The sequence below is a fragment of the Heterocephalus glaber genome, unplaced genomic scaffold, assembly GCF_053883595.1.
Source record: "Heterocephalus glaber isolate CG9 unplaced genomic scaffold, H.glaber_assembly_v1.0 deba00001547, whole genome shotgun sequence".
NCBI lineage: Eukaryota > Metazoa > Chordata > Mammalia > Rodentia > Bathyergidae > Heterocephalus > Heterocephalus glaber.
The window spans coordinates 12,114,247-12,124,054 of record NW_028258340.1 but is presented as its reverse complement, the minus strand read 5'-3'; the positions used below and the strand labels follow the sequence as shown (position 1 = coordinate 12,124,054).

The 9,808-nt window shown below is 40.2% G+C and overlaps 2 protein-coding genes across 2 annotated transcripts; both read left to right on the top strand.

The window, feature by feature from the left end:
* The first annotated feature begins 5,782 nt into the window (after positions 1–5,782).
* LOC101714862 (histone H2A-Bbd type 1) lies at positions 5,783–6,248 on the top strand. The gene has a single exon (XM_004850086.3). It carries the CDS (start codon positions 5,837–5,839, stop codon positions 6,188–6,190), a length of 354 nt encoding a protein of 117 aa, XP_004850143.1. The 5' UTR covers positions 5,783–5,836; the 3' UTR covers positions 6,191–6,248.
* A 2,692-nt stretch (positions 6,249–8,940) lies between these two features.
* On the top strand, positions 8,941–9,550 carry LOC101714509 (histone H2A-Bbd type 1-like). Its single transcript, XM_004850085.3, has one exon. The coding sequence runs from the start codon at positions 9,113–9,115 to the stop codon at positions 9,542–9,544; it is 432 nt and encodes a 143-aa protein (XP_004850142.1). The 5' UTR covers positions 8,941–9,112; the 3' UTR covers positions 9,545–9,550.
* The last annotated feature ends 258 nt before the right edge of the window (positions 9,551–9,808 follow it).

Sequence of the window (9,808 nt, the reverse complement as noted above, 5' to 3'; positions counted from 1 at the left end):
GGTAAGGAGTGCATGGAAAGAAGCAGAATTTAGGTTAAGGTAAAATTAGTAGATGTTTTATGTGCGTAGGAAGCAGCTATTCTATGCAAGGTCTTAAAAGGTTATACATGTATGAAGGATGCAGCTAGATCATGAGAAGAACAAAAAGTCTCTGCAAACATTAAGTATACAAGAGAGGAACTGGCTGGAAGTGCATTGCTAGAGGCATCCAACCAATAGGAGGAATCTGCAGATTTATAGATGCAGGGTGACGCAAGAACACTCATGGGTACTGGGAGTGGCCAGTGTAGGGAAGAACTCAACAAGAAATGCATGAGTAAAGGTTGCAGCTAAGTTTGATGAGGATGGGGCAGAAGGTGCATATGTAAAAGGAACATATAGCCTAGCAGTGACACAAAAGGAAATGCATATGTATTACTTAGGTTTTTTAAGAGGAACTGATTCAATATGAAACATATATGCTTATACAAAGGATTTATTAGGTAAACTTACAGGATCAGAGATGGAAGAGTCCCAGTGGCAGTCTTCTGGATCACAGACAGAAGATAAAATGTCTGTCTGTGTACTGCAGAGCTGGTGTATCTAGTAGCAGCTGAAAGCTGACAGAAAGATCACTGCAGAGTCACTAGTGTCAGTATGGCTGGAAAGCCAAAGACTTGTTAGAAAACTGAAGGAACTGGACACCAAAATCCAAAGGCAATGGTGAAGATTGGAAAGCCTCCAAAAGGGGAGTGTGGCATTTCCTTCTTCTTTCCCTTTTTATTCTGTCCAAGTTACAAGCTTATTGATTGGTGCCACCCACATCCAGAGTGGGTATTTCCTCCTCAGTTTACTGGCCTACATGTCAATCATCAACAGACACACCCAGAATTTACAAATCTGCTGGACAGTTCTTACTCAAGCCAAGAAGACATATCATAATGGAAACAGTCAACTAAAACTACATGTATCAACAGAACATCTAATCTGCAGTTGGACATAGAGGTACATAGATTTAGCCAGCTTAGGAAACACATGGCAGAAAATGCAGAGGAAGTATAGCCAATCTAAGAGAGAACCTAGCTAGAAGCACATTATGGAGGGTTCATCCAGCCTGGAAAAAACTAGGTCTGAAATACTTGAGTGGGGTGAGCCAAAAGCAGAGGTAGGAATAAGGCAAGAAATAAATGAATGACAAAAGCATACCGTTTAGGGCAGTATATTGGGGGAATTCATCCTAGGGGAGAACTTAATGGATTCATGGCTGAAAGCTGTCATCAACTTAAGACAGAGCACAGCAGAAGGTACAGATTTTTAAGAACTTTCTGTCCTAGAGGAAGAATAGCAGATATATGAATGGATGAAAGTGCACACATCCTAAGGTAGAAACTAGCAAGAGATGTATGAGTGGAGGGAACATACAGTTGAGAGGAGGACATTGCAGGTGTGCATATTGAGGGTACACAGAAAGTTGTGAATGGAGCAGGATAAAGCCAGCCCATCAGGTAGTATATGGTGGAAGAAAGATTCAATTCTGGACTAGGAACTAGCAGGAGATGTGTAAAGAGGAGGAGTATCCAGGTTAGGGGTAGACTTCACTGGGCATTATTAAGTGATTGTGCCAGTCTAAGAGAATAAATAAATGACAAGTTGAAGAGTGCAGTCAAGCTAGCTGAAAGAAATAAGAGATATGTGGGTAGAGAGATCATCTATCCAAGAAGTCTCTGCAGGAGATGCGTGTCATAGATCATTCTACTATGGCATATACCGACAAAATGTGCATGGGTAGAATTTGCATCTAGACTGCGGGAGAAATAAGGAGTGACACTAGTACAGAAAGCAACTGTGGTAAGAGTGGACCCAGAAGGAAGTGTATGAGTTGAATGCAATTATCCTGGAGAAAGATTCTGAAAGGAATGCAAAGGAATATAATAAGGCCAATCTGGGTAGGATATCTTAGCAGTCTACAAAGACAGCATCCTGTCTAGAGGAGTTCTGAGCAGGAAGTTCTTGGAATGGAGAGTGCCATTTAGAACCTGGTCAGTGGTGCATAAATTGATGGTGTAGTCGACCTATTAGGTGATGTATCAGTGGAAATTATTGTCAGGGGTAAGAACTACTCAAAGCAGAATAGGGAACTGAACATCCACTTAGGAGGATACCCAGCTGGAAGGGCATGGCCAGAGGTTGCAGCAATATGGAGGAGGACTCAACACTAATTTGATTGTTGTGGGACACTCGGTCTAGGGAGGATCCAATAGATATCCCATTTGTCAAGAAAGCAGTTACCTACGAGAAGGATAAGTACAGGAGCTGTGTGTGCTTCTAGCCTATCACACATCATTGAAGGAAGCGCAAGGTGGAGCATGCAGTAAATGCAAGCATAGAAGGTGCAGCCTAAGGGAAGACATGGCACTAAGCAAATGAATGTAAGGTCAGTAGCCTAGGAAAGAATCATTCAGGAATTGCAAGGCTGCAGGGAGTTTCCCACCTAAGGATGGATTCAACAGAAATATCAGAGATGGGGGGAGAAGCCAGCCTTGAGGGTTCACCAGTAGGCACATGGGTGAACACGGACAGTTGTAGTAAGGTTATTAGTTAAGAAAGAGGGCAATATGATATTTAATAAAACATGTTTAAATAAACACAAATCCTTAACATTTACACAAATGTAGAACATTTGTTTTTTTTTAAGAAGAATAACCAATGGCAAGATAAACTGAAAAGTAAAGTGTATAATTTCACTGTGATGAGATATGAAATCTCTGCTATTTGAGGAGATTACCACTACAGGTGAAGAGTGAACTTTTATAACTTTTTATTAGAAGCAGAAGAACAACCCAAGGAATCTTTGTCATTTTCACAGACAGAAAAGTGATTTCTACGTTTTTGTCACTGTAATTTTGATTCTAGATGAATTCCAAGCTCTGCTGTAATAATCTTATGTATAAGCCCATCAAAACTGAGTCAGATGTTGTAAAGTTCTAAGATTTTTATTCCTTTTCTGATTTTTTAGTCTACAAAATAAAAATTCTTTTTACCTTGACAAAATAAGATGGTCAGAAAAATTTTGTTGCACTTATGCAAGATAAAGAAATTCTAGAGATCTGCTGCACAATATTTGCCTATGGTTAACAGTTCATACTGCATAATTGAAATGTAGTAAGTCAGATTTCATGTTTTTATAAAAGAAAAATTGTATTTTATATGGCTAATCAATAACTGGAATACTACATTAAGTGATCAATAAATTTGTGTCACTTTAGGAAAAAAGCCCATCCAAATAAAAAATACTATGCCATACTTTAACACTGATAAATGAGAGAAGATATAGTTACTTTCATTAAACATTAAAGATTACAACTTTCGTCGGGTACTTACATTATACAAATTTGGATTCTTAAAATTGATTAGAGTTAGGTTCTCAGAGAATATATATTTTTGATTGACTTAAAGAATCAAATATTCAATTTTCTTATTTTCAGGGAGTTTTAGAAGTATTCCATTATTGTAAGCGATTGCTTATCTATGTGTGTCAATCAGAAGAGAACGTCTTTCATTTTTAAAATAGATTAATACCATACTGAGATTTTTAAAAAACCCTTATTTACTCCTTCTATTAGTCAGCTTTCCTGTCACTGGGACACATTACTTGACACTAACAATTTAAAGTATGAGACGTTTAATTTGGTGGACAGTTTCAGAGAATTCAGTCCATGGGCAGCTGGCTCCAAGGCAAAAACATGGTAGAAGCATGTGGTAGAGAAAAGATGCTCAGTTCCTGGTGGCCAGAAAGCACAGCAGGGAAACAGTACCAGAGGGGGAAGGGCCAGGCACTATATTTAGTATCCTAAGTCTCACCTCCTAACTCACTTAGACACATCCAAAATTATGTTCCATCAATCCCATGGGCAGTTCCCAAGCCAATCAAGTAGTCTCAATCAAACTTAGTTGTCACACTTATGTAATCAGGAGTGAAGGTTAACTATAGTCTAGTAGATATACTGGGACAGAAACACAGTACTTTTTACTCAATTTTACAAATTTCAGCCATGGATCAAGAGTAACACGAAAAGAGTAAAACTCTTTGATACAAGAATCTAATAACTGTTCTCCTTCTAGACAGTATGAAATTCTTTTTATATTGATCCAAAAAATAGACAAGCAAAAAACTGATAAACTAGATTTTGTGTTTTCTCTCAAACAGCAGAAAACAGATTTTGACAAAGAATCAACTATTTAGAGAGATATCCAAAAGGTCAGGTCATAAAACAAATTCTCAGCATATAACCAAGCAATTGTACTATTTATTATATAAGCAAGGGAACTGAAGAAATATGTTCGCATAACAACTTGCACATGAATGCTCACGGCAGTATTACTTATAATAACCAAAAAGGAGAATTAACACAAATGTCCATCAACTCATAATGGATAAGCAGAATATAATGTAATGTATATAATGGAATATTTTATAACCACAAAATAATGAAGTCCTGATATACACTGTGATGTGGGTGAATCTTGAAAACATTATTCTAAGTGAAAAATAAAATTAAAATTCCTAACCATGATTTTCAACAACAAGGAACAATTGATCAGCTGTAAAAGAACCCCCCCCCAAAACAACAGGAACACTAATGTCTAAGGCAAGAAAACAAAATTTGTAAAAACAGAGTCAACAAAGTTCTATGGGTGCATTTGATTCACGTAAAAAAGATAAGGGATTTAAACATGCTTGTGATATACTTCTGCCACTGAAGTTACATAGCTCTAGTTAGGTGACGTGTCAGATTATGTCCTCAAAAATAGGTAAAGATAATTATCAAAATATATAAAATTATGACACTCATGTAAATATCACTCCATATTAAAACACTTATCCATAAATATATGACAAGTATTAAATAAACTGGAGGATATTATATCCACTTCAAAGGAGAGAATCAAAGAACATAAATAGGAATATTGACCGGGAACACTGAGATAAATATACAAGTGCAGGCAAAACTGGTTTGATTACTTGTGAGAGAGAAGGACAACTGAACCTCTACGCAGGTTTATGTCTATCAGTGACTAACACTTACAAAGAGACGCAAAATACTTCAGAGACAAAGTAAGGCTAGAAACAGATAGACAAACTAAAATTGTGTTCTACAGGTAAGGAACAGATTTCCCTTGATCAAGGTTTTTTTTTTTTTGCCAGAATTCTAAAGTCTAAAAGCAAGTTAGAGTTCCCTCAAAATAGTGAATAGAATCAGTTTAACTCATGAGAGAGAATTTACCTATGTTATAAGCATGAAAAAAAGACAAAAGAACAGAGATAAAAAATATTTACTGTGAATATTTAAGTAATGGTATAAATGGAAGCAAAATTGTTTTCATTACACTATGATAAGTGAGACAAATGGACCTCTACTGGACATGAGATTCAATATGCCTAAAAGCAACCAAAGGTTTACAAAGGAATGTAAAACAGCACAAAGACAAACCAAGGCTGTGACCAGAGAACCTGGATGGTGTGCTAACCACCAGGTAATACCTTCATTGAAACATAAATATTTCTATAATGTTATACTTTAGTAGAAGCTTAGAGTTCCCTCAAAAAGTGTATCTAGTTATTAGGACGACCAGGTTCCTATATGGACATACATAGAAAGAGGCCTAATCAGAGCCCAGTGGACACCAATAATATTGCAAAGCCCAGGCTGTCATAAAGGCAGCTCCTGACCAGTGAGAAGCACAGAGAGACAAGCAGGTGGGCACAAGCAGGTGGGCACAAGCACTGCTGTTTTGAGAGGCTCAGGCCAGAAGAGAAATCAAGCTAGGACAACTGAAGCCAAACACAGCAAGCATCATGGCTGGGAAGAAAAGAAGGCAGAACTCCTCTAAGCCTAGGAAGCAGGCAGTGTCCCGGTCCACAAGAGCAGAGCTGCAGTTTCCCGTCAGCCGTGTGGAGCATTACCTGAGAGAGGGTGGCTATGCCCATCGCCTGGCCTCGTCCACACCAGTGTTCCTTGCTGGCGTTCTCGAGTACCTGAGAGCCAACATCCTGGACCTGGCTGGCAAGGAGGCCCAGGGCAAGCGCAAGAAGTGCATCACCCCACAGCACCTGGAGACAGCGATGGAGAACAACCAGCATCTCCGTCCCCTTTTCCAGGATGGCCCTAAGTCTCTGCTTGATGAGACGTCCCAACCCAAGAAGAAGTGATGAGGCCTGGGTCCCAGAGCATGGCAAGACCTTTTCCACCTCCTCATCCAGCCCTCAAAACACCCATAGATGAGGGAGCCCTTGCTCCCAGCCTTGCCAATAAAGTGATTCAACCAATGCCAGTTGTTTGTTCTACTCTTTTTAGTTTCTGTCATTTTGAGTTAGAGGTGTTGATGGGCATCCAGCAGGAGCTGCCCATTGAAGTCGGGAGGGGTGGAAGCAGTGGTCAGTGTGGGGCCTTTGAGTCGGTGCTTTCAGGGGAGGAGTTTCAGTGGTTATATGATGTGGATAGTGGCCTCATGGCTGGAGGTGGCTTGGTTAAAGGGAAGGGAAGACATTCTCAGGGAAAGAAGACACTGGTTGACTGGGGGCCTTCCAGGCTTGTTGGATTCCTAGCATGGTGCTGGCAACTGAAGAGGATCTGAAGACCATCACTTAGCTGGGGAAGGGTTTATTCATAGTAGGGAAGGTCTAAGGTCAAAAAGTGATGGCAATGGATGTGGAGTGGGGAGTAAGTGTGGCACACTGGTGGCAAGAAATGAAAGGTACAGGAGGATTTACATTAAAACAGGAAATGAGAAAAAAAGTGCTAAACAGGAATTGTGCTCATGTTGATTTCTTTTGTTATTTATCTATGCACTGCCTCATTCTAAAAGATGAGTGAACTATGGAGTATTTGTTTGCATAGTTAATATAATTTTCTGTTCTCTATTGTGGACAATGCTAAATTGCAATAATCTAAAACAAGTGAGCTGACCCAAGGCTGCCAAAGCAAGCGTAATGAGTGGTTATTAATTATTAAGGAACAGGTGTATTTATAACTGTATTTCACTTAAAATATAATCATAATTTTCATATTTGGATACCATCATTTATTGAGCAGATATTTGAAAGAACAGTGAAAAAATACTGGTGCCTGAATACATCCTTTGAGAGAATTAACAAGAACATAGATAACTCTGTCCCAAATAATGAACTCACAGTACATGCAGTTTCTATAAACATGGTCCTGTGCAGTTTGAAATAAGTTATAGGATTCATATCAAGTGTTGCAGGAATTGTCTCCTTACCCCTGGGCATCCCCATTTGAGGAGTTCACCATCTCTTGGGTCCACCCTCTGTTGCTTGTTGTCCTTTCACATAGAGCTTCTAACAGCTGCCCACTCAGCTTCCACAACAGAATCAGAGGACCCAGGTCTCAGATTTGAGTGCACCACTGTATGACCATGTGATCTTCGACATTCCTCTGCTCCCTCTAAGCACTATCCAGTTTTTCCTCCTGTGTAAGGTGAGGGATAAGTCCCTCGTCTGGGAGTTTTCCCAAATATAAGTCCATATGTACCCGTAAACCTGCCACTTCACCCATCTTGTGGCACAGAGCAACCTTTAATAACAAGCTGTGTCTGTTTCCTCCTCTAACTCATGTGCAAAGACATGCTTATCCACAGTGCAGCGGGGCATGGTACCCAGAAAATTGCTGGGTTCTGGACCACTGGCTGTGAAAACCACCACATGTCACCTCTTGGGAAGAAACAGGCGATTGCCATGCCAAGGAGGAAAGCAGGGGGAGGTGGCTGCACCAGGCGGTTCACACTATATGCCAATTAGAACAGAACTCATTAATTTAATTAATCCTATAATCTATCAATAACTTCCAGAGATAGGAAAACTTTACATCCAGAATGAGAAGTAAAAATATTTCTGGACTACAGAGACATATGTACAGAGAAATTGACCTTATTTTTGCTTCAACTCTACAATTTAATCATGCATCAGTTATAAACAGAAAAGAGTAAAATCCCTTGTATGGTATCTCAGAAAGCTGTTCTCTATCCAGTGTGTATGACATTTATGATTGATTTGATGAAAAATGACAAACAGAAAAATAAAAGACCAGAAAACTAGATTCTTTCTTGTCTTTCACTCAACAGAGACTAGATTTCTATAAATCATTTGGAGAATTCTCCAGATGGTCAGATCCTGAAACCAAATTTCCAACCATTTTGTCAATAATGATAATAACAGGAAGAGAGCAATGGAATAAATACAAAGCAAATATAAAAACTAGTAGAGTGGAAAATTGAATTACAAAACTAAACATTGAAATAACACTCAGAAAAAAACAGAATCCATAAAGTCCTATTGTGCTTTGCATACACCTAGAAGAGGCAAGAAAAGGCAATCTCGGGCTTTAACTGAGCATTAAGGAAACAGCTCAGTTATGAAAATTTACAGGTAAATTAACTGGGAATATAAATGTGGACTCCAAAATAGATGTATGATATTTATGAACAGTAAAATCATGACATTTACCTAAATATACCGTGGAAATATTTTGAAAGAATCTGTTTAACTTATGAGAAAATGCACAGAGATTATAAGCAGCTTAAAAGAAAATCCAAAGAGCAGACTTAGAAATATTTATCATGAATATTGAAGTAACCTTATAAATGGAAGGAAAATTGTTTTCATTACACCATGATAAGTGAGACAAATGGACCTCTACTGGACAAGGATTCTGCATTTCTTTCCACCACCAATGGCTTATAAAGGAATGCAAAGAACTCAAAGATGATGCAAGGCTGGGGTTGGAGAACCTGAATCGGTGTACTAAAGAGACAGTGTTATCACTGAAGTAGAACTGTTTGCTCTAATGTTAACATTTAGAAGAAAGAGTTCCCTCAAAAACTGTATCCAGTTACTAAGGTGATGAGGTTCATATATAGACATTCATAAACAGAGGCCTAACCAGAGCCCAGTGGACATCAATGGTTCACAAAGCTCAGGCTGTCACAAAGGCAGCTCCTGACCAGTGAGAAGCACAGAGAGACAACCAGGTGGCCACAAGCACTGCTGTTTTGAGAGGCTCAGGCCAGAAGAGAAATCAAGCTAGGACAACTGAAGCCAAACACAGCAAGCATCATGGCTGGGAAGAAAAGAAGGCAGAACTCCTCTAAGCCTAGGAAGCAGGCAGTGTCCCGGTCCACAAGAGCAGAGCTGCAGTTTCCCGTCAGCCGTGTGGAGCATTACCTGAGAGAGGGTGGCTATGCCCATCGCCTGGCCTCGTCCACACCAGTGTTCCTTGCTGGCGTTCTCGAGTACCTGAGAGCCAACATCCTGGACCTGGCTGGCAAGGAGGCCCAGGGCAAGCGCAAGAAGTGCATCACCCCACAGCACCTGGAGACAGCGATGGAGAACAACCAGCATCTCCGTCCCCTTTTCCAGGATGACCCTAAGTCTCTGCTTGATGAGACGTCCCAACCCAACCCAAGAAGAAGTGATGAGGCCTGGGTCCCAGAGCATGGCAAGACCTTTTCCACCTCCTCATCCAGCCCTCAAAACACCCATAGATGAGGGAGCCCTTGCTCCCAGCCTTGCCAATAAAGTGATTCAACCAATGCCAGTTGTTTGTTCTACTCTTTTTAGTTTCTGTCATTTTGAGTTAGAGGTGTTGATGGGCATCCAGCAGGAGCTGCCCATTGAAGTCAGGAGGGGTGGAAGCAGTGGTCAGTGTGGGGCCTTTGAGTCGGTGCTTTCAGGGGGGGAGTTTCGGTGGGTATATGGTGTGGATAGTGGCCTCATGGCTGGAGCTGGCTTGGTTAGAGGGCAGAGAAGACC

Coding starts and splice junctions, on each gene's coding strand:
- LOC101714862 (XM_004850086.3), top strand. CDS start 5,837: ATGGCTGGGAAGAAAAGAAGGCAGAACTCCTCTAAGCCTAGGAAGCAG.
- LOC101714509 (XM_004850085.3), top strand. CDS start 9,113: ATGGCTGGGAAGAAAAGAAGGCAGAACTCCTCTAAGCCTAGGAAGCAG.